At 38.0% G+C, this 26,307-nt stretch overlaps 1 protein-coding gene across 40 annotated transcripts in view; it reads left to right on the forward strand.

Annotated features, from left to right (window-relative positions):
- Positions 1-26,307, forward strand: part of PTPRD (protein tyrosine phosphatase receptor type D) — a 508,136-nt gene that overhangs the window by 433,982 nt on the left and 47,847 nt on the right. For all 40 annotated transcript variants that reach the window (XM_041763191.1, XM_041763202.1, XM_041763197.1 and 37 more), the window contains 3 exons: positions 9,143-9,318; positions 23,694-23,813; positions 24,347-24,501. In XM_041763191.1, the coding sequence (XP_041619125.1) occupies positions 9,143-9,318; positions 23,694-23,813; positions 24,347-24,501 (451 nt within the window). The remainder of the gene's footprint in view (positions 1-9,142; positions 9,319-23,693; positions 23,814-24,346; positions 24,502-26,307) is intronic.

Consider the following 26,307-nt stretch of genomic DNA (forward strand, 5'->3'; position numbering starts at 1 on the left):
GATTCATTTTACACAGTTGTCAGCACATGGTAACATATTCCTCCATTTCACATCACTCCCATGCTATGAGTTATCTGTTTTTTTTCTATAATCACTTGATATTTTTCAATAAGTAAAAACAAAACAAACAAAAACACAGAAAAATAAGTTAATAGAATCTACCCAACATTTTCTAATAAAATGTGAATTATATGATTGTAAATATAAATGTTCCATATGAAGCTCTAACATCAAAGAATTGAAATTATTTTCCCCAGCCACAAACCTCTTTAATAGCTGCCATGCCCTATTTCCCATATAAGTTCAATAAATGATTCTATTTCCTCCCTCTTGGTTCTTGTACTTTCTCAGTCTCTCCTACCCTCTCCTTTCCTCTTTACCCTTTCCTTCCCTACTCCTTACCCCCAGACACCAATGACTGATTTGTGGGTACCTGGTGTTTCTTTTATTTTGCTCTTGAAATTTGATTTCAATTAGCAAAGGAATTTTGCTAGACTGTATGTCCCATCTCTGAAAAAAAAAAAACAAAACTGAAACAAAAAACTTGTCTAAATCTCATTCAACTGCTGGTTGAGTTTATTTTCCTCACATTGCTCAGAACATCAATCATTGGTTTAGCAGTTTTGTTTTTTAATATTTCCAGTCCTTCACTTTTCAAGTTGGTTGTTTACAAGCATGACAAATTTTAATTCTGTCATTTCAGGGTGGTCTTTTTACTTTATTTTTGAAAGCATTTCTTTTTGAGGAGCAGGGCACAAATTTTTATGGCTTAATTTGTCTTAAATAGAGAGCTAGAGAGAACTTAGCCTTTAGAAACTTGGAGCAAATTCACAAGGTGCTTGCAGCGTGCCTAAAGACTAATTAGAGCTACTTAAATGACATCTTTCTCAAAAAAAAAAAAAAATGACATCTTTCTCTTGCGTGTAGCCAAGCAAGTGGTGTGGAGATCGTTACTCCCCAGCTCCTACTTCAGCCTATATCTGGTGGTGCTTCTTATCTGGAAATGAGAAAAAAAAATTTTTTTAGACGATGGCTAGATGTGCTAGTTTTCTTCTTTACTCTGTTTCCAGGAAGCCAGCCAAAAAGTAAATCAAAAAAGTCCATGAGTTTATTTTTATCTCCATTGTCTTTACTTGTTGGGATTTTTTATTCATTTTTATTGTATACCTCTGAAGATTATGCTAATGAATCTACACTTCATTGCTGTGAGGCTATAGAAAAACCTACATCATCTGTACTGTGGTTCTGTTGGTAAAATATAGTCCCAGGTTGTATATCGTTGGGAAGTCATAAAATAATTTTTTTCCTCTCCATTATTTTTAAAAGATTTTATTTATTTATTCATGAGAGACACACAGAGACGTAGGCAGAGAGAGAAGCAGACTCCCTATAGGGAGCCCCATACAGGACTCGATCCCAGGACCCCGAGATAATGCCCTGAGCTGAATACAGTTGCTCAACTGCTGAGCCACTCAGGGGTCTCTCCATTATTTTTTTTTTAATTTTTTTATTTATTTATGATAGTCACAGAGAGAGAGAGAGAGGCAGAGACACAGGCGGAGGAAGAAGCAGGCTCCCTGCACCGGGAGCCCGATGTGGGATTCGATCCCGGGTCTCCAGGATCGCGCCCTGGGCCAAAGGCAGGCGCCAAACCGCTGCGCCACCCAGGGATCCCATCTCCATTATTTTTTAAATAGAAAATGGAAAGGGGACTTCCAGATTTGGAATAACTTTTCATCAGTAGAGTATTTATGAATTAGTAGTTTTATTTCATTACTGTTTTATTACATTGATCATAAGAATAATCTCCACTGGTATTTTAGAAGTTTCAAATGCATTAATAAACTCATTATATTCTCACAGAGGTGTTGGGTAAGGACATTATGAAAATGCTGCTTATATTCTGGGATCTGTGAGGAGACTGGGGTTCTACGAGTTTCCTACAGGCAGAGCTCCTATCACCATACTCTGCCTTTGATTCAGACTACCTCATTGTTATATAAAGCCCTATAATAATTTCACCCTTCTTAATATTACTTTCACAAAATTCTGTGATGCTGTACTGGCCCAAGTTCTGCTTTATTTCAGAGCAGAGTGCTCCCTAACTATAAATGAGTCTCCTCCATCACAGGTGCTGATAATTCCCAACATGTATAGCTAAACTCGGAATATATTCAGTGACAATTCAATCACTCACATCCTTCTCTATGGCTACTCTCATAATCCAGCCTCTTCAGCAGTGCTGAGGAATAGAAAACCAAGGGAAGGAGAACACAGAGCCTTGAGGGGATGGAGCCTGGCTTCACAAACTCTTGAAAAGATTACTCATCCCCCCCTTAACTCATTGTCATGATGAGCTAACAAACATAACAAGGCATGCTTCTAAAATAATCCCCCCCAAAATAACAAAATAAAATAATTGTCCTATGTCCTGTAGAACCACGGAAGGCAGTTTGCCTCTGTGTGGTACTTCTGGGGACACCCAAGGCAGATAATACCCTGTACCTTTGCAAGAGGCATTTGATTTTTCTGCTCTGTTGCCAAAAGAATCCTTCATTTTGCTAGTTCTGATGTGGCTGGTTAGGAGGCTGAGGGGGACAGGCTGAGGCCTGTGCCACTTGGAATTAAATAATTTAACATTTGTTTAATTTAAATAATTAAATAATTATTATTGGATTTCATTTTTCTATTTTCTCTTTAGTTTTGCCAGTGTCAGCAATGAAGTTAGGATTTTTTCTTCATTGTGGGTTGGAAAACCTGTAATCTGGGTGTTAAACATCAATTCATTGTTGTTAGGTATGGGGTGTGTGTGTGTGTGTGTGTGTGTGTGTGTGTGTGTGTATTGAATTGGAGAAGGAGACATGATTTACAAAGTAGAAAGTGGCTTTTGTGCTTCACTGGGTTTTGAGGACTTCTGTCTCACAATAGGGAATAAACTGATTTACCAAAAAGCATTTTTTTTTTTTTGGACACAAACTTCACTAAGGACTTGTAGTAGTGAAAGGAAATCAGAGTAGCTGGGTTTTGGTGCCATGCTGTGAGTCGGGACGGAGTCAGCTGCTCAGCGGAAGGTCCATCTGCAGCTCTGTGGTACAGTAGTTGTTTATCCACTGGAGCAGGCATGGGAGTAGGTCTTTCCTGGAATGCCGCCTCTTTCTCATTCTCACCTCCATGTTCCAGGGACAACTTCTTTCCATGAATAGACCGCCTGCTAGTCTCTCCCACAGTACCCCCGTCCTCCCCCCTTGGATTTGATTTTGTTTGCTTTCTCCCCCACCAGAGTCTAATCAAGATTTGAAGTATCAGTCACACCAAAAAAAATCTCATCCCAGCACGTAAGAGGTAGAAGCAATAGGAATCAGCTTGAAAGAGCATCAGAGCATGTTCCCACCTAATCTGGGATACACAAAACCTCTATCTTAAAATAACTTCACAGAGATTTCTAAATCCAAGAAGGTTAAGAATATCACAGAGAGACATCTTATTTTAGAACTCAAAAGGACTGGAGGGAATCAATTTGTCCAACACGCCTTGTTTAGCAGATAAGCAATCAGAGGTCTGGACAAGTTGAACAACTGCCCAAATGTCAAAGAGTAAACTACCAGCAGCCCTAGATACAAGTCCTGGTTTCTTGGGCAGTTTCTCTAAATTTTTAGCAAGTGCTTAATATTGTTTCAAGACTTCAAAAGGCACATGTGACTTCTCCTACAGGATGGAGTGATATAGAAATACTCACATACCCATTATAATTACTTAATTTCACATTGATAAAATAACTGGTGTACTATTTGGGATCCTGCTCTTTCACTTAGCATCAGGGCATAAGGCCTTATTATAAAACTTTTATGATTATGAACACCCCTCAACAAGGGAGGTCTTTTCAAATCAAATTATCTCCTGACTTGAAAAATTGAATGCAGAGCAAGTTTGTCTGTTTGTGTTTTTGCTTTTTTTTTTGTTTGGTTGGTTTTTTTTAGGGGGGTGGGGGGAGTTAAGGGAGAAGGAGAGAAAGAATCTTAGGCAGGCTCCATGCCCAGCACAGAGCCACACACAGGGCTTGATCTCACACCTCTGACATCACAAGATGTCAAGAGTTGGATGCTTAGCCAACTAAGTGACCCAGGTGTTCCTTTTTTTTTTTTTTTCATTTTGTTTTGTTTTGTTTTTTATTCATTTGGTAGAGACACAGAGAGAGCACAAGCTAGGGGAGAGGCAGAGAGAGAGAGGGAGAAGCAGACTCCCAGCTGAACTGAGAGCCCAGTGTGGGGCTCAGTCCCAGGATCTGTAGATCATGACCTGAGCTGAAGGCAGATGCTAAATCATCTGAGCCACCTCAGTGCCCCTCTTTTGTTTTGTTTTAATAGACCCATATGACCCAATTAGTTCTCTCAAGTTAATAGGAAAAAAATTATTTTAGCCCAGTCATGATAAAACAGTTAAGATAGTTATTCTTTAGCAGTTCAACATGCTTTCAAGGTTTTAAAGCATTCTTCAGCATGAATTATTTATTCATCACAAATATTCTTTGAGTAGCTTTATCTTTCCAAGGATTCCTCTTCTTTTAATATTTAAACACATGTGGGACCAATGTCATAAAGCCCTGTTCTATTTTTTTATTTAAATTCAATTAATTAATATATATTAATTTCAGAAGTAGAGTTCAGTGAGTCATCAGTCTTATATAACACCCAGTGCTCATTACATCACACACCCTCCTTAATGTCCATCACCCAGTTACTCCATCTCCCCACTCCCCACCCCTCCAGCAACCTTCAGTTTGTTTTCTACCATTAAGAAGCCCTATTCTATAAATCGTATGCTTAAGTGAAGAAAAATGGCATTGTCTTTGCATGTTGAATTCATGGTACGTTTCCAAAGCTTTGCAGATAATTACAAGAACTGTGGGGCCCAAAATCCATGCCTAGGTGTGCTTTCCACTGAAAGCTATGACCAGCAATTCCCAGCAAGTGAAATGAGGGCCTAACTCTGAATTGCTGTTGCTGCATCTTGCTATGCATGAAGGCCACAGACGCACTGCTCTACCGGCTATTCACCTCATCACAATCTCTGTTGGTCTTGAAGGCTTGAATTTTGTAGCTCTAAGCTTTCTTTGCCCCAAACACAAAACCCAGTATAAAATATGTAAGCAATATTTATATGTACCACAAGAAAGAATAGTCCATTACCTGATAAAACAGACTACAACATAGGAAAGAGTCATGTAGGTATACTATGAACTCAAGATTTAGCCTCAGTTTTTTCACTTATAAGATTAGAATAATAATTATGGGTGTTGGACCTGTTTAGATGGCTATTGGTAAGTGGGGAGTACACATGAAGTAGTACATAGGAAGTCATGAAATTCACTTTTATAAAGGTAATAAGCTGTTCTTGAACAAAGTTGGTCAAAGACCAACAGACTCCAAGACAGTTCCCACAGCAGGGCCAGCCCTAAAGTTTATGCCTATGATGAGCTAAAGCAGACATCTTTGTTATGCTTACTAAGCAACCCCTATTAAAAAAAAAAAAAAAAAGCAACGAGCACCATTATTATCATAGTATTGGACAAAGGTCTCCTTGGCTCCAAAAATTAAAAGCAATCAGCTAATTTATAGTAATTCTATATTCTTTCAGTACTGCATGTTAAGTTAGATCTCCATCCATCATAGCCCCAGAGGGATTCAATTAATTCTCACACACTTCTCTTGGATTAGTAGTGCACTCTGATTAGTGTTGCATTAGCAGATGCAAATCATCTTCTGGATAAGGCAGGGAATTGAAAATTAAATAAACAAATATGCGCATTACTTGGAGAAGGTCACCCCCCAAAAAGTGAAAGGATTTTGTAGATCCAGCCTCCTAGCATAAATATCACAATTGAGAGCTACTGAGGAAGCGTTTCATGGCACCAAAACACTTGGAAAGCCACCATGTTGTTTTTCTCACAAAATTGGTTGAAAAATCTTTCTAAATACGTCACACTGAAAACTGAGATCTCATCTATTTGAAACACACTTCTGCTCAATTTTAGTTTCCAACCTGGGGTTAATGTTTTTAAAAAGGCAAACTACCACCCTTCCTAAAATCTTTTCTCATCCATCTTTCTACACAGCTTGTTGTTTGGGATGTATGAAATACAGATATATTAGATCTCAGACCTTCTGTAGAACATGATCATTTCTCACATCCCCATCTTATAAAGGTTATATGGGAGAAGACTTACCTGGAAATGTCTTTTTGTCAGAGTATATAAAGGGATTTGCTGGAAGGAGGTTTTCATTCCAGGTACTACTTCCTGATAGATGAGTGTCAAAATAGAAAAGGAGCCTCAGCATTATTTTCAAGATGTAAATATTAGCCTAATAATTAACTCTACTAGGTATTGAATTTTTTCTTTTAATTTTCTTTTTTAAATATCAGGTCCCAAATTCCTAAAGCATTTTGTGATCCAGTACAGATCCCGAGTGCCTAGTATTTTTCAGACAGATTTTCAGTCTTTTTATCTCTGGGAAGTGGAAGTATTATTAGGTAGCAACCCACCCTTCCCACCCCTCTGCCTAAAAATAATAATAATTTATTATTCTAACCTAAGCAGTATGTCAAAAAACAATTAATTACATAATAAATGATTAAAATTTACAAAAGAATGTTGGGTGGGGCTGATTGCCTTCCTTTAGATGTGAATCTCCTGTCCATCTCTCCTCTGTCTTCTGACATATTTTTCAGATACAATTCTTATCCTTGATAAGGGGGAAGTGGCATGATGCCCCTGATGCATTTTCTGAGTCATTAACCCAGATTTCTCTATTTTGAACTTTCTTGGAAAAAACTTTTCTGTATATTGGTAGCTGAGAGGGCTTTAGCCAGAATCCCTTTTCATCAATTCTTTAATGTTGTTAATTGTTATATTGAAATTTCAAAGTGGGCTTTTCCTGTATTATAAAATAGATTCATTGTTGGCTCAGAACCAAATCCTGTGGACATGAGATTGTGTGTGCTTCCCAGTGGCCGTAACCTGAGGACTTTATTTAAACTGTCTCTTGAATCTACAGTAATTTGGTGTCTGGAGGAATAGGATCTTTATCAACAAAGAACTGCCAGAACCCCAACTGCTTCTTGAGTAGCTGTAATAGATGAATAATGTTACAACCAACCGTGCATTTCAGTCTTTACTCAAAAGGCTTTTCACTAATGCTGGTGGTATTCCATATCCATGTGTTCATCTCAGAGCCCAGTAGTTCCCATCTGACTTTCATTACTTTTTTGAGAGGATCAGTTTTACAACTGGAATCAGAAAAGCAGTCAAAGTAATTGCAAATGGCAATCAGTGAAATATAACAATTTTAGCTTGGGAACATATGTTCCATTGTAAAGAAAAATGTTCTTTTTTTTTCATAGCTCCAGGACTCATATTTTCCCAGGGCAAAAAGGGCCATGTACAGGTTCTGGTGCTACCTCTCATATCATGCTGGTATCCACGTAAAGTGCTTATTCCCTTCCAGGGACAGGCAACTCATTACATCCCAAGGAAATCTATTCCCTTTTTGATTCTGACAATTTGAAAATGCTTTATTATATTGGAGATGAAATTCTCTCTCTGTAGTTACATGATTCAGAGTTGAAAAACTTAGATCTCAACAGAGTAAACCTAACCCTCTCTTCAGATCCTCACAGACAGCTCTCATCCCCAACCCCTACATTTTCCCCTGCCAAACTGTAGTATGTATTCCTTTTTCTTACAGAATAGGTTTGATTTCCATAACCACCCTGGTCACTCTCCTTGGAGGAAGCTCAGATTTACCTATATATCTCTTAAAAGTGTCACTCTGAATTAGACTTTCAATCAGAATATCAGCATTAAATTTAAGGTCTGTCCACTTATTAAGTGTCAGAATTGGGGCAATTTTTTTTTTTTGTCCCTAGAGACAGCAAGAGCTAATAACAAAGATGTAGTTTAGAAGTCAAAACAGGCAATAGCCATGTTAACAAACAAGTATATGATTACAAAGTGTAATAAGTAATATAAAGAGTTGTGAAGGGAGTTCTGAAGCCCAAGAGTAACGAGGGCAGGCTTTCTGAGAGACAGGCTGAGTGTTTTACAATGGGAAGGAGACACTGTGGGTGTTCTAAGATGTGGGATGGCACTAAGGTAGGAAAGCAATGTTTTCTACCAGTGGAAGCAAGACCAGACTCTAGAGTTTAGAAGGCAAGAAGATGAGTAGAACAAGATGTGTTTGGAAAAGTGTGGAGCTTTGTAGCTATTGTTGAGAGTTTGGATTTTGTTTGAAATAAAAGGGAAGTCCATTGTTGGGTTTGAAGGAAAGAAGTTACAGTGTCTGAAATATATTCTTAGAACTTGCTGTCATGCTAGATGAAGAGCAGACTGCAAAGGACAAAAGCAGAAGTGGGATAACCAATTAAGAGGCAACTTGTCATAATCAAGGGAGAGGTGCATGTGGTGTAATACTGTGAAGTTTGAACAAGAAGCAATCTCGGCAGAGTTTAAGACAGACTTAGCAGACAGACTGACTATAATTAAACCAGACTCTACCATTTTGAGCAAGTACTTTAATCTCTATGCACCTCAGTCTTCTCCTTTGTTAAAGGAAGATCCTGACAAGACTTACTTCACAGAGTTGTTGTAAATGAGTTTACAAATGAGTTCCCTGTTAGCTAAATTTGTAAAGAATGTTTCACTGCTACACATACTCCACTCTACATTGCATTTTCAGACTCAGGCATTATTTTATTTCACTTTTGTCTGGCAATGTGGAATAGCATGAGTGAGAAATGTGACCAGGTAATTTTTTATCCTCCTCTGCATGCTATATTTTACTGATGCAGTGGAGAAAATAGACAGTGTGTGAGAAAAATGGCACCTTATGGACAAACAGTTGTATGTTTCTTTCTTTGGTATATACCTTGTCATATTACAGAGATCCAACACCTGGAACACTATATTTCTTTAATGTGACAGTCCTGATAAGACCTGTTTTTATCTTGCTTAAGACCCAAAGTTTAATATATTGTGATTCCTCTAGCATAGTGTGGAAAATAATATAGCAATACCCGCAGGCCGGATCCCAGGCTGTTTCCTCTCGTGATAGATTCACCTAGTGGAATAACACTTTGTGTTTTACAGGCATCCCAGGAAGTGACTATGTGAATGCCAACTACATAGATGGCTATAGGAAACAAAACGCCTATATTGCAACACAGGGATCACTCCCCGAAACATTTGGGGACTTTTGGAGAATGATATGGGAACAACGGAGTGCAACAGTTGTCATGATGACAAAACTAGAAGAACGGTCCAGGGTAAGAATATCTACCTTCTCCCCCTTCAGATCTTTCCTCAAGTAGTCCCTATGTTGCATATTTTATTATTTTCAGAATTTGCTCTTTCCTTAAACTTTGACTTTCCAACAGGCACAAATCAGAAATGGGAATCAACAACTCTGATGAAGCCATTCTTTAACACTAAGTTTTTCAAGAAGGAAATTCTCTTGTTACCACACGATTGAAAAAAAAAAATACAAAACAAAAACAAACCAAAAAAAACCCAAAACAAAAACCTACTGAAAAAAGTTGACAATTTGGTTAGAGAAAATAAATATTAGCTTGACGCTCTTTCGAAAACTCACATTGAACAAGAACACCCAGACTTTGGGGGAGAATTCCACCAATATGGACTTGTCAGTATTTTTAACTTTTTATTTCAAGTAATCTGCAGGGTAATATCTAAAATTCTATGAAAGAGGCTCTTATATAAATTATTCAAATTAGCAAAAATTAAGTTAGGGCAGCCAGAAAAATGATGTGGGTTAATACACAGCTTGGAAAACACATAAATGTGTAGAGGGCATTTGCTACTTTAGCCTTCTCCAAAATGAATAGATTTTAATAGCAGAGTCATTGCTTGTTAAGGTCTAAGAAAGGAATTTTATTCATCATATGGGTCCAATATTATGGTGCATGGCACATTAGTTAAATGTTATTGATTTGCAAAACTAAAACATAATGGGTAAGCAGTGTGCCATATTCCCAAGTGATTATGCAAATATTGTAGCCATCTGATGAAAATCAATCTTTAACCTTGAGAATTTAATGAAGGAGTCTGAAAAAATCACTGAAGGCAGCACATACTCTCATTGAAGAGTAAGACCTTCAGAGCAGAGTTTGAAACCACTGGTGAGAGGTCTCTTTTACTGTGGTCATAGTAGCCTCAAAAGATTATTTAGAAGGAAGCCAAAGTCCACTCCCTGTTTGTTATATGACAGTTGAGTTTTTAAAATGGTCTTCTAAGCTCGATACCATGGCGGTTTCTTTTAGCCCAAGTAGGTAGATGAGGGAAGAGTTGTGCAGGGGTTTTATAAGGGAAAGCTCAGGCTCAAGAAAATATAAAAAGTTCCAGCCATTACTTTAAAGATGGGAAATAAAGGATATGGTACACAACTGGTTTAGCAAACCCAAAAAGCAATTAAACCTCTTTATAACATGTGAATTGGATGGAAATACTAAAATATTATCTGAAAGGAATTCAGATGAAAACTGTTACGACTGTGAAAACAAATGTCACTCTCATTCTTTACATGAAAATCCCATCCAAAAGATGTAAATGGGTCCATTATTGATTTGTACTCAGGGTAACCCCTATATAGCAAGTCCTCTAAAAACAACACCCATCCAAACGTTTCTTGGATAGAACTCTTCATAATGCAACATCTAACACATATTAGATGCATTGATATTTCACAAAATCTTGTGAGATAAACACTACTGTGATCTCCACTTCACATATGAATCAACTAAGCCTAGAACATTCCAGAAGGTCACTCAAGGTCATTCAGCTACCAAGGTCAGAGTAAGGATTTGAAGATAGGCAGTCTGGCTCCAGAACACATGTACTTAACCATCAGGCCATATTGCCTGTTAACACTTCTGTGAAGCTGAGACAGCTGAACTATTATATTACAGCATGCATGTAAATCCAACCTACCCAGACTGCTCTGCCTGGAGATACCGGCTGGTAACAAGCAGTCATTTGCAAAAGCTGTTTTCAGTAAAACACACATTTTATCTTGACACTGCAGGCCTTCATTAAACCGTGCACAGAAACTTGTTTTGAAATAACCAAATGAAATTCTGCCCCTTTTCTCCCTAATTGCTTCTAATAATAAAGTTAGTTCTAACTGGTCCCACTGCCACCGCAGCATCTGATGGTAATGAGCAGTTCTTGGCGGAAGGCATTGTGACTTAAATACCTGCAGTTTATCTTTATGTTGCAGGCTACCTTTTTTTCCCCTCCTCAGACAGAGGAACTTATTTTGAAGTTACTAAATGAACCTCTGTTTGCTCCCTTCATTAATTACTCTTTGCTCTTGCAAGTTAGCTTTCTCCTTTGTTAAATGGCCTAAGGAAGCCAATTAAAATGCTGTCTTGTGATTTTTATTCTGTGGTAGTTCAGTCTGTACCCAACTTATGATGACCTGCACAAGCCAGTGTTAAGGAATTTCAACATCATCAATCTGACCATACGAATGAGTCCTGACCCAGAAGGCACCAAAGCCCTTCTTTCCCCATTCTAGAAGACTCGAGAATAAATGACCAAATAAATGACCGAGAAATCTAGCAAAGCACTCCCCAAAATATCTCACCTGCTCTTCCATCTTCTCCTTCACATCCTCCCACCTCACTTTTTCCCTATCCAGTTGCTCTTTCACCAAAAGTACAGGTCTGGCATTCCTGGATGCACAAATAAGAACTTGGATTTAGTTTCTCTAAATAGTGGCTGTTACTGAAATATATAGCTTTATTATTTAGAAACTCTGTGGGTTATGTGGGCTGATCTGGGAACTCAACAATTTTTGATTCCCAATAGCCAACTACAAAGCAAATGTTTGAACTAGTCTGGCTTTATTTAGGGACAGACTGCCTGCAGACTAGTCTCCCTCATAAAGGGAGGTGATCCAGGTGGTTAAAACAAGACACCTCTCCAAGGGCTGATGCCTAAAATTTCATTATTCTGATGAAGGCTTAGGTTCTTGAAATAATATTCACCCCCCCATGGTATGTGGGGGGAAAAAAGTGTGTGTGTGTGCGTACGTAAACATTTCTGTGTACTACAGAATACTTGTATGCAGGAGTATATGTTGACTGGCGATTTGGTGTGGGGGAGAGAAGAGGAAAGGAATGAGAAGATAGGTGAGAGTTCACAAGACTACCTAGGAATACCACCGTCAGAGAGAAGAGAATGATCTGACACAGTCCCAAGTAGGGGTGCCTTGCAGTCAAATGTCTGAGTTTCGATTCCAGCTATGGTGCTTCTTGGCAGTTTACTGGGAAAATCTCATTTGTCCCTTTTAAACTACATAGAGGGATTCTTGTGAGTATTCACCATGTAAGGGATATGACAGGGAGCCTCAGTGAATCTCACCTGTTAGTGTTTGGTTGAGATAGAGCTGGGAGGTTGTATCTATATAATCAATTTCTGGGCAGCCCAGGTGGAGCAGCGGTTGAGCACTGCCTTTGGCCCAGGGCATGATCCTGGAAACCTGGGATCAAGTCCCACGTTGGGCTCCCTGCATGGAGCCTGCTTCTCTCTCTGCCTGTGTCTCTGCCTTTCTCCCTCTGTGTGTCTCTCATGAATAAATAAATAAAATCTCTAAAATTATATATATATTTTTTTTTTAAATTTTTTATTTATTTATGATAGTCACACACAGAGAGAGAGAGAGAGAGAGGCAGAGACACAGGCGGAGGGAGAAGCAGGCTCCATGCACCGGGAGCCCGACGTGGGATTCGATCCCGGGTCTCCAGGATCGCGCCCTGGACCAAAGGCAGGCGCCAAACCGCTGCGCCACCCAGGGATCCCTATATATATATATATATATATATATATATATATATATATATACATAATCTGTTTCTCCTAAAGCTGCTTCTCAGATAATTCAGTTTTGGGGTTGTTTTTGTTTTTGTTTTGTTTTGTTTTCCCCAAATGCAATGGGTTTTTTTCTCCGCAGCTGACAGTGAACCCTGAGCGGTATCACAGAGTCACTCTGTGATGAATGAGAGTCACGCTCATGGTGAATTCCGCCAGCGGTTGCCAGTGTAACAACCGTGTACAGTGTTCAAGCAGAGCTCGTAACGGAGGCTCCTTTTGCTCTTGCCTTCCCCAGGACAGGGGCCACAAAGGCATCCTGGCTGCAGCCTCCTCTGCAACCATAGCATGAAAATGGTGAAAATAGTAATATCAACAAGAAATACACGTAGTAATAATTGTCACTAAAGGTAATATATTCTTGATACCACATTTCCTTTTGACTCGGTTTTGCGTAACTCCTCCTCATTCCCTTACTTACTTGACTGTGCCAGGGGACTCACCTCTTAGTACCTGCCTCCTGTGTTCTCTAGCTTCGTGCTCTGCATCATCACTCAGGCCTTTGGTTGATGAAGCAGCAGTGCACTTAGAACCTTTGCCAAGTTAGAGCAGCGCACTCATAAAAGGCTCCTTGGTTCATTAGCATGTGTTAGAAGTTTCACTAGCTTTTTGTTAAAGAGCTGACCGTTCTTAGCATTTTATTGGCTAAAGAATCCCTTCCAAGTGTGATAGCTTAGGACTTAAATTGGCCTTTTGGTTTTCAAACTCCTCATATGTGGCCTTGCAAGAATTCCAAACTTAACCAAGAAGACTATTTGCATAGTGTGTGCATTCAGCTATCAGGCCTGAAGACAGAATGTGTACATTGAATATTTTCTGAGTTTCATTTGGATATGTAAAGAAACAAAACAAAATATAAGGCTATAAACTGGAGATTTTGAAAGTAAAATACAATTGCTGCCTGAAAACACACAGATAAGTTTAAAGCTTTGTAAAATGTGCTTTGTGACATGAGATATTGTTAGTAGGTCTTATTCTACAATTTCCATCTTTTTTTGCCAAATCCTCTCAAGTTCTGCATAGTTCATTGATTCTGTAGCAAGTCATTCTCTCATGCCCTAGAATGTGGTCTCTAATTGTTTCCATGTTTCATAACATGCCAGTAAGCACATGAATTGGTTTGGGCAACCACATGGAGGGAAGAAAAAGCTCGGAAAAAATGAAGCACTCATAGGAGAGTAAATGTATACAGCTGGGATTTCCACTCCAAGGGTGTTATTTGTGGGCAACTAGGACACATGGTTGGCAGCCTCACTTGAACCATTAGAGGCTCCAAGGTAGGATTTGCCAAGGTGACTCTTGGCCCAGGAACCTCTATTATTTAGTGGGTGATTGTCCTTCTTCCCCCTCACCCCCCCCCCACACCTTCATCTATTTGCTTTTAGCTCTTTCTTTTCTACTTTGTTTCCCATCCTACGGAATACAAAACAGAGGAAGTGTGGAAGCGTCATGCTTAACAAATTCTTCAGCAGCCTTAATTAGTGTTACAAATTGGAACAGCTTAACCAAGGCTAAGGGATACCTGGCTTTGTCTTGGCCTCACCAGCTTGCCCTTACTTACTGCCCATGGTTGATGTTCACTGTCGCTTCTGTTGTCTTGCAAGCTTTATAGTGGAAGTTGAATCACCTAAAGTGCTATTAGTGTGGAATTGTGCTGTTATTAGTGCTATAAATGTTGAGGATGAGGAGTGAAATTTTGACCCTCAACAAAGGGGGCATGACTTAAATTGTCATTCAGTGTGGGCCACATCAATTAGTGGTGTAAACAGAGTTAAAAGTGAGGAATTCTACACTTGGCTTCCAGATTAAATCCCATTTTCTGTTCTCAAATAGAAAAATATGCAACCAGTTGATGGTATCCATTTCTAGAGCAGATCAGATGTTTTGTGCATCATGACTTTAGTTTATCTTAGGTCATTGCACAGAAAATTCCCTGCTCCACTAAATTGTGTTTTTGTGCTAATGAATGTCAAGGCCCAAGGCACTGGGATGCTGTTAACTACACTGTGTTAATAGTTTAGGGAGTTAGAATACAGAGGCTTGACATTGGATGGGTGGAGCACTTCTGACCTATTGATCATTCCCTCCACCACCAATGTCCTCCCCTGTCCTTGAATGTCACCTTAGTATATTTCCCCCAACAGAGAGTGAAGGTGAGACACGTTCACATTTGGTTGTGTGGCCAAGAGGGCAATTCTAGGCAAAGAAGGAGGTGCTGATAAAATGTTTTCTTGTTTTCTTGTAAAACACATCTTGAGATTCTTTTCAGATTGTGAGGTCCTTTTGGGTTAGAAGTTGGCAGACTCCTGTTGAAGATTATAAATGGCAGTGTTATTGTTTTCTTTGTCGTTATCGGTTTTGGAAGGCCCAGCCTTGGCCAGCAGCAGACTAATTCTTGGTCCCTCTGGTTTGTCAAGGTTCGGTAAATTTAATGGAGAGCAAATGCTTTCCAAATGCCAGGTCTCTGTCCTTTTCCAAATAGAACTGGAAGCGCCGAAGGCCTCGAACATTTAATTTCTCAAACTGCAGCCTAAAGCACTGCCTATCTAGGGCAACAGAAACTGCTTTTTCCTTAAGCAACTGTAGAAACGGCAGCACAAACATTGCCTTTGGAGTCTGCATGATGTATGGGATTGTTTTTGAAAAGTGGTGGATATTTAATGTAAATAGGACACTGGCAACAAAAAGAATGGTGCTCATATTGGCAACCTAAAGGATGTTTGGGTTCTTATCTAGCAAGTTCCACACTCTTGGTTTTCTCTAGTCAACAGACACAATGTCAGATAAAAGAGAGAGCATCCCACCACTTTCTTACTGTGTTAGCTTCTTGGATTTTCTACCTTCTTTCCCTACCCCCATCTCCTCTATTTAGAATGGCAGCCTACAGATTCTGGCCCAAAAGAAACATTCCTGTGAAAATGAATTAGAAGCATCATGGCCTAGGGAAAAGCTGAACTGGGAGGATGCAATTTTGCTCTTGGTGACATTGTACAAAGCCCGTCTCATTGTCCACGTTCGTGTGTATAGCACTCCCAAGCTGATGAGGTCACTTCGAAAATCATAAGAAGTGTGAATTAACTCTGTGTTTAGGCAAAGGTGAGGTTCGGCGGGTATGCAACAGTATAATTATACTGGTTGTTAAAATGCTAAAATGTATCAATACTACCAATATACAGAAATTATCTTTTCACTGAAACTTTAAGTTGCCTGATATATTGCTCAATGACAGTGACACAGGAGTGTTGCCAGGCCATAGGCAGCCACCGAGCGGATCCAAGCAGATACAGAGGTGATAGTATGGCTCTGTAGAGCACCCACCTGCTTCCAGGTGTGATTCAGGCTGAGGTGCAAACTCTAAGGGCCACAGCTACATGGGAAGAGCTGACATTTAAGTACCACCTCGCCATGACAAAGGGGTACTTTATAGTGTTTTCCTCTGGTTACAACAGAGTGCCAGAAACTTGAGATATAATGACTGTCAATTTAATGGGGGGGAGTCATTAGAAAAGTTTAGTGCAGCTCCCTGTATGAACTTCTGGCAGACACATTGTCCTAGTCTGTTCAGGCTGCTACAACCAAATGCCATAGACTGGATGGCTTCAAAATTATTTCTCACAGTCCTGGAAACCGGGAAGTGTAAGATCAAGAAGCCAGCAGATTTTGGTATCTGGTGAAGCTCCACTTCCTCACTCACAAAAAAACTCTCTTCCTGTTTTATCCTCACGTGGTGGAAGGGGTGAGGGAGCTTCCAGAGTCTCTATTATAAGGCATGAAGCCTATTCATGAAGGCTCCACTCTAGACTTAATCACCTCCCTAAGGCTCAGCTCCTCATAATCAAACTAGGGATTAAATTTCAACCTATGAAGTTTGTTTGTTGTTGTTATCTTGGCAGAGGGGGGGACACAAATATTTAGTCTAGAGCACACATCAAACAAAAGGAAATATCAATTTTTGAATTAATAAATGGTTTAGAAAGTGTTCAAATGGTTCAATGACCTGATAAGCAGTTTTATATGAATAATTTGGTTTATTTAGAGAATAAGATTTTTCATCTTTCCAGTTTTATTTATGAAAAGCTATCACTGCACTGGTGGTTAAATGCTTTAATATTACTCTCATTTCAGCTATTCTGTGTCCTTGATCTCTAGTACATAATGGTCAGCAAAGAGAAAATGAAGCGGGGAAACCAGACTACCCTTTTGCCATTCGAAAATAGATATGGCCAAATGTTACTTGAGTGAAAAGAATGACATCGCTGAAAGAGAATAGAATCATCTCTATACTTATTTTTAGATAGTCAAATATTGAAGCTGGTCTTTAAAACTGCCAAGAAAAGATATTATAGCCTATAAAAATAAACAGCTCAGCATATAATTTATCCATCCACTAAAACATATCCTCATAATTATCTGAAACTTCCTTTTATTATATCCTCCCTTACAGAATGTGTATTGACAAGGGCATATTAACATTTCCATATTCCCAATACCAACTTTGACTTGTATTATCTAATGTTAGCATACTTTCTAACTGCTCCTTATAGAAGGTTCCTCTGCCCAAACATAGTAGATAACTAATTTTTCCAGTTAATTTCAGCAACAGTTATACTTTTCCCTCTATCATTTACTGTTTATTCTAAATTCTTCTTTGGCTAAATAATCTGGTCCTAGGTAAGATTTTCAAAGTACTATATAGTACATGGATTTTGCATTAGTGATGCTGGGACCCTTTGGAGGTATTGGTTTGTTACCTTTCCAATTCTGATGCTTCGCCATGCTGCCATGCTCAAGAAGTCTTTATTAAAATGAGAAGGTTTTCGTTTCAGAAAGTTTTGGGCAATTTAAAAATAAGCTAACGTAGACCACAGTGTAGTTGATTATAAAACTGGCTTCTAGTTTTTGAGTGTCTGTGGTGTTCCAGGCACTTCCAAGATAAGCCATATGGAAGTAAAAAGAGACTAGAAAGAAAGCATTTCCCTGAAGCACAGTCAGCAGACCTACTGGATAAATCCTATCTCATAGTTCCAGTGACAATTTTTATCTTTCCATCAATTTGCTTTTAATAGATTGCCATGAAAGAGGTGGTATGAATTAATTCCATAGCATACAGTTAGTGATGGTCAACTTGTTCTTTCCATAATTATGAAGAAATGAAGCTACCACATATGGGTAATCCCTTTGTAATAATAAAAATAAATATATCCCCCAAATTCAGACAGAAATATGAACTGTCTTATTTAGGTTAGGCTTCAAATTGAGTTACTGGGTGAGGTTCCTAAACCACAGCTTGGGTAGCATGTTCTGCTTCTCTCCTTTTTCACCACAGACACTAATACATTCCCTGCTCACATCTGACTAGGACCCAGGTAGAGCAAGGGAGTTACCTGGAAACCTCACATCTATGCTTTTGAAGAACCAGCAGATGTAAGCATACCTTTATATTTATTTAGCCAGTAAAGCTGATGGATTGGGGGTAGGAGGGCATCTCATTTCACTTTGATGCCCCCACGGTTGCTAAGACCTTGCCTTCCACCTCTCAAGTCCTAAATACATGTCCACTGGGATTAATAACATGCTTCTTTTTTTCAATTTAGAATGATTACATTTTTATAACAACAACCATAAAAATCGAAAACACAATCTGAGAATTAATAATAGCTGTTGCCTGTTGAATGCCTGTTGGGTTTAGAGTTTCAGGTGCATGGTCTTTGAGCCTTATGATAGCCCTGTCATGCTGTAGATATTCTACCCATTTAACAGATGAGGCTGCTTTGGCCCTACAAATAAAGAAGCCATTACCTGGTCTCTAGTCAGATTGCCCAACCTTCTATGCTTCAGTCCTGGAGATCATTTGTAGTCAATCACTTCAGAATTAAATAGGAAAAGACAAGCATCAGTATTTTTATTCAGGAGCTACCGCCTTTTAGTTCTTAGATGCTCAGAGAGGAGCCTCCCACACTGGGCTCTATGCACAAAGCCTAAAAGTAGTAACTCTAGAAATACCTTCCAGAGATTGTCTCCCAGGGGAGAAAAAAGGTTTACTATTGTCAAAGTAAAACATTTCAAGAGAGAGAATGGAGCAAGTTCATTTGTATCGGATAATTAGAAAAAAATCATTTCTAACCATTCTCCTGTGCCCTTTTCCCCCCCTCACTACACTTCCCAATTACTTTCTAATGTTGAAATCAGAATTATTTGTTTAGTATATAGCTAAAAATGAAGGACTTAAAAGAATGTTGATAAATGTGAGCCTTTAAATGGATCCCTTAGAAAGCAGATGAAAGCGTAGGGGCTATTCAGAGAAGGAGGAGGAGAAAAGAGTGCCCAGGTACTTACTAGTGAAGAGAAGAGTACATTGCTGTAACTGTTTTGAGAAGCCTGGGGACAGCTTCTAATCCTGTTTCTGAGACCATATGTGTGCATGTGTAGATATGTTCAAATATTTATTTTTTCATAAGCTCCCTTTGTAAAATATTTCTTGAGAGAAAACAGCAATGTTTAAATATATTTGCTTTAAAATATTGCTCCCAGTTTTTGCTGTTGAATTTGAAACATTTTAGAGCAGGTTTGTGTGTGTGTGTGTGTGTGTGTGTGTGTGTAGTTTTGTTGTTGTTGTAAAAAGTAAGATTCAAATACATTATTTAAATTAGTACAAAAGCTTTCTTCTTCTTTAGCTGAAAATGTACACAACATTAACTCTTTATAGTAATATTTTCTGGTATTCTTTTTTCCTAAAGGAGCTAGAGTGTAAGTTAATAATAGTTGCAGTTTTAAACTTAATACTAGAACTATGAGAATAATTAGTGTAACTTCAGTTTTTCCTATATCTTATGTATGGGGTAGAGTTGTAGATGGAAAGTCTCTAAATAATGAAATGATTTTTCCAGAAGTCACATAAAACCTGGCTTATGGTCTTTTCCTCCATTTCCTTTGTCTTATCTCACCCAAAGGTCTGATGATAATCAATTCCCAGCTTTGAAATAAAATTGCATTGAATTTGGTTCAGTGCATCATACTAACCTCATAGATCATTTCATTGCATTAACCTGCTGTTTTTATATCTGTCATAGTGATACCTGTCCCTGTGGGATTTGATCTGTTGATTTTGATTTCAAAGAGTTGACATCCAGCTGAAATTGTTAAGTAATGAGTTGAGTTTCGCTCTTCATTTTTTTTTAACTTAACACATTGCTGGCATCCTCTCAAATGCTGCAGTAAGAGGTCTCCAAAGTTACTTTTGTTCTTTGCAGTGAGAAATCAACTTGACATCTATTTTATGGTTTAAAACAGTCCCTTTGGCATACTTTTTTTTAATAAATTAATTTTTATTGGTGTTCAATTTACCAACATACAGAATAACACCCAGTGCTCATCCCGTCAAGTGTCCCTCTCAGTGCCCATCACCCATTCACCCCCACCCCCCACCCTCCTCCCCTTCCACCACCCCTAGTTCAATTCCCAGAGTTAGGAGTCTTTATGTTCTGTCTCCCTTCCTGATATTTCCCACACATTTCTTCTCCCTTCCCTTATATTCCCTTTCACTATTATTTATATTCCCCAAATGAATGAGACCATATAATGTTTGTCCTTCTCCGATTGACTTACTTCACTCAGCATAATACCCTCCAGTTCCATCCACGTTGAAGCAAATGGTGGGTATTTGTCGTTTCTAATGGCTGAGTAATATTCCATTGTATACATAGACCACATCTTCTTTATCCATTCATCTTTCGATGGACACCAAGGCTCCTTCCACAGTTTGGCTTCCACATTGCTGCTAGAAACATCGGGGTGCAGGTGTCCCAGCGTTTCATTGCATCTGTATCTTTGGGGTAAATCCCCAACAGTGCAATTGCTGGGTTGTAGGGCAGGTCTATTTTTAACTCTTTGAGGAACCTCCACACAGTTTTCCAGAGTGGCTGCACCAGTTCACATTCCCACCAACAGTGTAAGAGGGTTCCCTTTTCTCCGCATCCTCTCCAAAACTTGTGGTTTCCTGCCTTGTTAATTTTCCCCATTCTCACTGGTGTGAGGTGGGATCTCATTGTGGTTTTGATTTTATTTCCCTGATGGCAAGTGATGCAGAGCATTTTCTCATGTGCATGTTGGCCATGTCCATGTCTTCCACTGTGAGATTTCTCTTCATGTCTTTTGCCCATTTCATGATTGGATTCTTTGTTTCTTTGCGTTGAGTTTAATAAGTTCTTTATAGATTTTGGAAACTAGCCCTTTATCTGATATGTCATTTGCAAATATCTTCTCCCATTCTGTAGGTTGTCTTTTAGTTTTGTTGACTGTATCCTTTGCTGTGCAAAAGTTTCTTATCTTGATGAAGTCCCAATAGTTCATTTTTGCTTTTGTTTCTTTTGCCTTTGTGGATGTACCTTGCAAGAAGTTACTGTGGCCAAGTTCAAAAAGGGTGTTGCCTGTGTTCTCCTCTAGGATTTTGATGGAATCTTGTCTCACATTTAGATCTCTCATCCACCTTGAGTTTATCTTTGTGTATGGTGAAAGAGAGTGGTCCAGTTTCATTCTTCTGCATGTGGATGTCCAATTTTCCCAGCACCATTTATTGAAGAGACTGTCTTTCTTCCAATGGATAGGCTTTCCTCCTTTATCGAATATTAGTTGACCATAAAGTTCAGGGTCCACTTCTGGATTCTCTATTCTGTTCCATTGATCTATGTGTCTGTTTTTGTGCCAGTACCACAACTGTCTTGATGACCACAGCTTTGTAGTACAACCTGAAATCTGGCATTGTGATGCCCCCAGCTATTGTTTTCTTTTTTAAAATTCCCCTGGCTATTCGGGGTCTTTTCTGATTCCACACAAATCTTAAAATAAATTGTTCTAACTCTCTGAAGAAAGTCATGGTATTTTGATAGGGATTGCATTAAACGTGTAAATTGCCCTGGGTAACATTGACATTTTCACAATATTAATTCTGCCAATCCATGAGCATGGAATATTTTTCCATCTCTTTGTGTCTTCCTCAATTTCTTTCAGAAGTGTTCTATAGTTTTTAGGGTATACTTTTTGTGATTTTCTTTTCGTCTGAATCGTGGCTACTGTTGGCTCTATTCAGGGGGTATCTTCTGTTAATTCCATCCAACATACAACTTAATGTTTTAATGGATGGTCAGAGAACATACAGAGGCACTGAGTCAGGGTATTGCTACATCAATATTCTCCTGAAAGAATATTGTCTTTGCCTTGTGTTATTGTTAGAAATAACAAGTAGAACATAGAAATATAAACACAGAAGAAAACATTATGCATCTACGGAACATGTAAGCATGTTTTTAAAAATCCTATTGAGACAAAAATTTCTCATCTTACTTGAATCATTTTTGTTTAATAAGTGATGTTTGTGTGGCCTCACCATTGAAATAAAAGCACGAGAGTCAAACCTTGTGAATTCAATGTCCACTTACTATATAACTGTACGTTAAAGTGGCCTTCAACTTTTTATTGTCTAGAAAATTAGAGAATAAAATCTCTGATTTTTTTTTTTTTTTATAGACGGTTCAGGATCTAGATAGAAAGACCTTGAATCCTTTGAGGAGCAGATGTCTATGAAAGAGAAAAATTATAGTATTATTCACAGAATGCTACTAATATTTATATTCAACATGAAAGTAAATAATTATCTACCAATTCTATTCACTGGACCAAAAAATTCTAGTGTCTATGATAATAATGCCTCATTGCTTTTGTTTAAATCCAGATTATGACTTTTAAATCTTTCTTTCTCAACTACAAGGTATGTTTCCTAATATAAAATGGTATTAGATTTCTTTACCTAGAGAAAGGCATTTCAGTTAAGAATTACTCCCATCTTTTTCTTTCTTTTAATCTGAGATAGAAAGGGTGAATATATTCGTATCTATGACCTTACTAGAAAATATACTGCTGTGTTTGTCATTTTTATTATGTTTTTTTAATGCCCACAGAACATAGTCAGTAATTTGAAACATATTCCAGACCTGGAATTATTTTTCTGTTGCATGTTAAACTAATTGGCTTGAATACCTTTTATGTGTTTTTATTCAACTGCACGTAGAAATTGTAGATTATTTATCTGATATGAATGAATTTTAAATTACTTGAACTTTGCACCAGTGTGTGACCCTCTGAGACCAGTTTCAAAGAACACACAGCTCTTTCTCCACTACACATTACAGATTTAATTTGTTTTGGATACAAATACCATTTATCTTGTATTTTTTACAATGCTGTGTTGTTTATTATACTTTGATAGCTTCACAAATTATTCTACTTTTATTTAAACAAGTATATTTGGAAATCATGATAGTTCAAGATGAACTAGCTTGTGCCTTTTAAACCTTGATGGATGAACACTATCTCACTGTGTTATTTAAATGGCTGAGCATAATCCTGACGCGATTCATAACGTATATCCCAGAACAAATTTGTGTTTTCTTTTCAAGTACTCTAAAGTTTCAAATACCTCTTTCCTTGTTTTACTCAGCAACAATCTGCAATTTATTTTTCTCCAGGAAAATTGAATCTGTTACTGCTTAGTATTCCTACCAGTTTGAAAAATGTGGTTTATATTGGCATCAGAGCAGTAATTTACATATATTGGGATAACAAGAATGCGTGCCAGAAAAAAGATCAACATAAAATGAAATGCAAAAAAGCTGTTTTCCTTCAACAGCAACTCAGAGTGAAACTAATAGAGAAATTGATGAGCATCTGCCCTGAATGTGTCACTTGTTTCTTCTAGGTGAAGTGTGACCAGTATTGGCCCAGTAGAGGCACGGAAAGCCATGGACTGGTCCAAGTGACGCTGCTCGATACAGTGGAACTGGCCACGTACTGTGTGCGGACATTTGCACTTTACAAGGTTTGCCTTTTTTGTTTCTCTTTCTCTCTCCCTTTTCCCTTTCCATTATTTAAAGAAAGCGTCCTTTGAGAAATCAAATATCTTAAGACTATACTTAAATCTTGATTCCACTGGCAACTGTGAAGAATGAAATAATTCTTCCATTACCACTCAGCAATTTTTCTCCTTGTCCAGTGATTTATCAGTAAATATGGAACTCTCACTCCGAACAGAAGTTTTTGGCAAATGAAGAATAGATGAAGAAGAACTAGTTCTTTCTATAAAATATATCAGGAGCAGTCCTGGAAGCATTACATTTTACCTGCAAAATGTAATGCTTCTCAGCTAAGAATGTTTATCTTCCTGAGCATATAGTTGTCATTTACAAATAGCTTGGCATTGATACCTCCAAAGAGTGCATCTTCCGAAAGGTCATGGGGGTAGGGTGACAAATTAAGGTAGCACATTTTCATGTTACCTTTTCCGTGTTACTACTCATTGTTATAGCCTGAGGGTAGGAATGCAGAATTTCACAGAGTCTTCCTACTTCACAGAATGGGTCAAGCGAGAAGAGAGAAGTAAGACAATTCCAGTTCACCGCCTGGCCTGATCACGGCGTTCCAGAACACCCCACACCTTTCCTAGCTTTCTTACGGAGAGTCAAAACCTGTAACCCTCCTGATGCGGGTCCCATGGTTGTGCACTGCAGGTAAGAACCTCTTAGAACATTTGTTTTTCTCATAGTCAGAAGGTTGGAGAGGAAACAGAAAGATCAATTGTTCCTCATTGGATATTCTCTTTCCAACTTCTTGATATTCTGGGAAAGTAGACCTCTTTATAAATAACACAGGTGGATTTTAGTCAAATGAGGCCTATACTGACATTCATAGAAAGCATTTGATAGAGATGAATATTCCACTCTGGAGATGATAAGCAACTATGGTTCATGCTGTTCTCTCTTTGGAGCAAAAATAAATAAATAGATAAACACAACATTAACTGTGCATATGGCATTAAACATATGAAACAGAAAAGAATCAAGAATCAATCTTATAATTTGGTTCAAGTTTCATCTTTGTGAGGAATATTCTTTAAAAGATGATAGATAGATAGATAGATAGATAGATAGATAGATAGATAGATAAACTATAAACTATTTGACAAGTTCTTGTGACCTGGGAAGATACAACCTTTTTTCTATATATAGGAAAAAAAATTGCTGAACAAAGTAATTCTATAAATATAAAAGGTTTTAAAGAAGGTGTCTTGTTGCTTAAAGATACCTTCTACATATTAGTATTATCAAATCACATATAGAAAATATACTAATTTGAGTTTTAAGAATTTATTTAATATGATATGAAGACCTATATTTTAGAAGAATTTACTTTTTATACTTGGAAGTAATGAGTCTAGATTTCTTTTGAAATGTTTTATAATTTAGTATTACTTTTTACTTAATTCTGACTAACATTCTATCACCACTCAGGTTCTACTATGTAGTGTTTATATGTTTTTTAGTATTTAACTGTTTCTTACCAGTTCCTTAGTTCCTCTCTCAAATATCATTACTAACATATTATTAAAGATACCCAGTCAAGTTCTATATATCACAATATGAATGTATAGTTCATATAATCATAATAGTTCTTTGTAAACTGGGTTATTCAAACATGAGAGAATATGATTTCTTTCACAGATGTGTAAAATGCAGTAGGTTAAGTATATTTAAAAAAAAGAAAGAAAACATCTATCATAAACCACTTCTATCATCACTTAATAGTATAACACTTTCACATCCCATATTATGCTTGAGCATAATATCCTGGATCCTAGAAATGACATCTGTTTTTACAAAAGATGGGGACAAGAGATAGATCAGAATAAAAGCAACAAAATTCACCTAACTAACCCACGTTACAATGGTAATTGCTGAACAGTGGCCTAGCAGGATTTAAACAAGATATTTTATTTCTCTTCCCCAGCAATTTTTTCACAACTCAACTAATAACATCACAGTATATTTACAGAGTATTTTACAAATTCCGAAGCATTCTTCCATGCTTTATTCTGTTTGATGTTCTTAACAATATGTCAGACCAAGAGAAGGGAGCAGAAAAAAAGCTACAGGGTTTGGTTCAAGTACTGAGAGTTAGGAAGCCAGACATAGTCCAGCTCATGTCTTAAAATCGAGTACTTATTGCTCTTAACCTGACACTATGTTGCAGTGTTTTGCATGATTCTGGAACACTAGAAATTATTTTTGTTTATTTGATAAAGGCTTTTGCATCATGACAGCAGGTTTCTGGTTCACCTGCCTGTTGTTTTCAGCACGCACTAGTTTGATCAGCCTCTATACTGTTATACATACTTCTTTGCAGACCTCAAACAGCCATTATGCCTGGTGACGTGGTGTCCCTGCTCAAGTTGATTATGAAGATCACACATGAAGTGTTTTCAGATGGATTTTGGTCGCAGGATAGGGAAACAGAAGTTTTGGCTCACTGAAGAAAGG

This window comes from Vulpes lagopus, chromosome 7, assembly GCF_018345385.1.
Source record: "Vulpes lagopus strain Blue_001 chromosome 7, ASM1834538v1, whole genome shotgun sequence".
NCBI lineage: Eukaryota > Metazoa > Chordata > Mammalia > Carnivora > Canidae > Vulpes > Vulpes lagopus.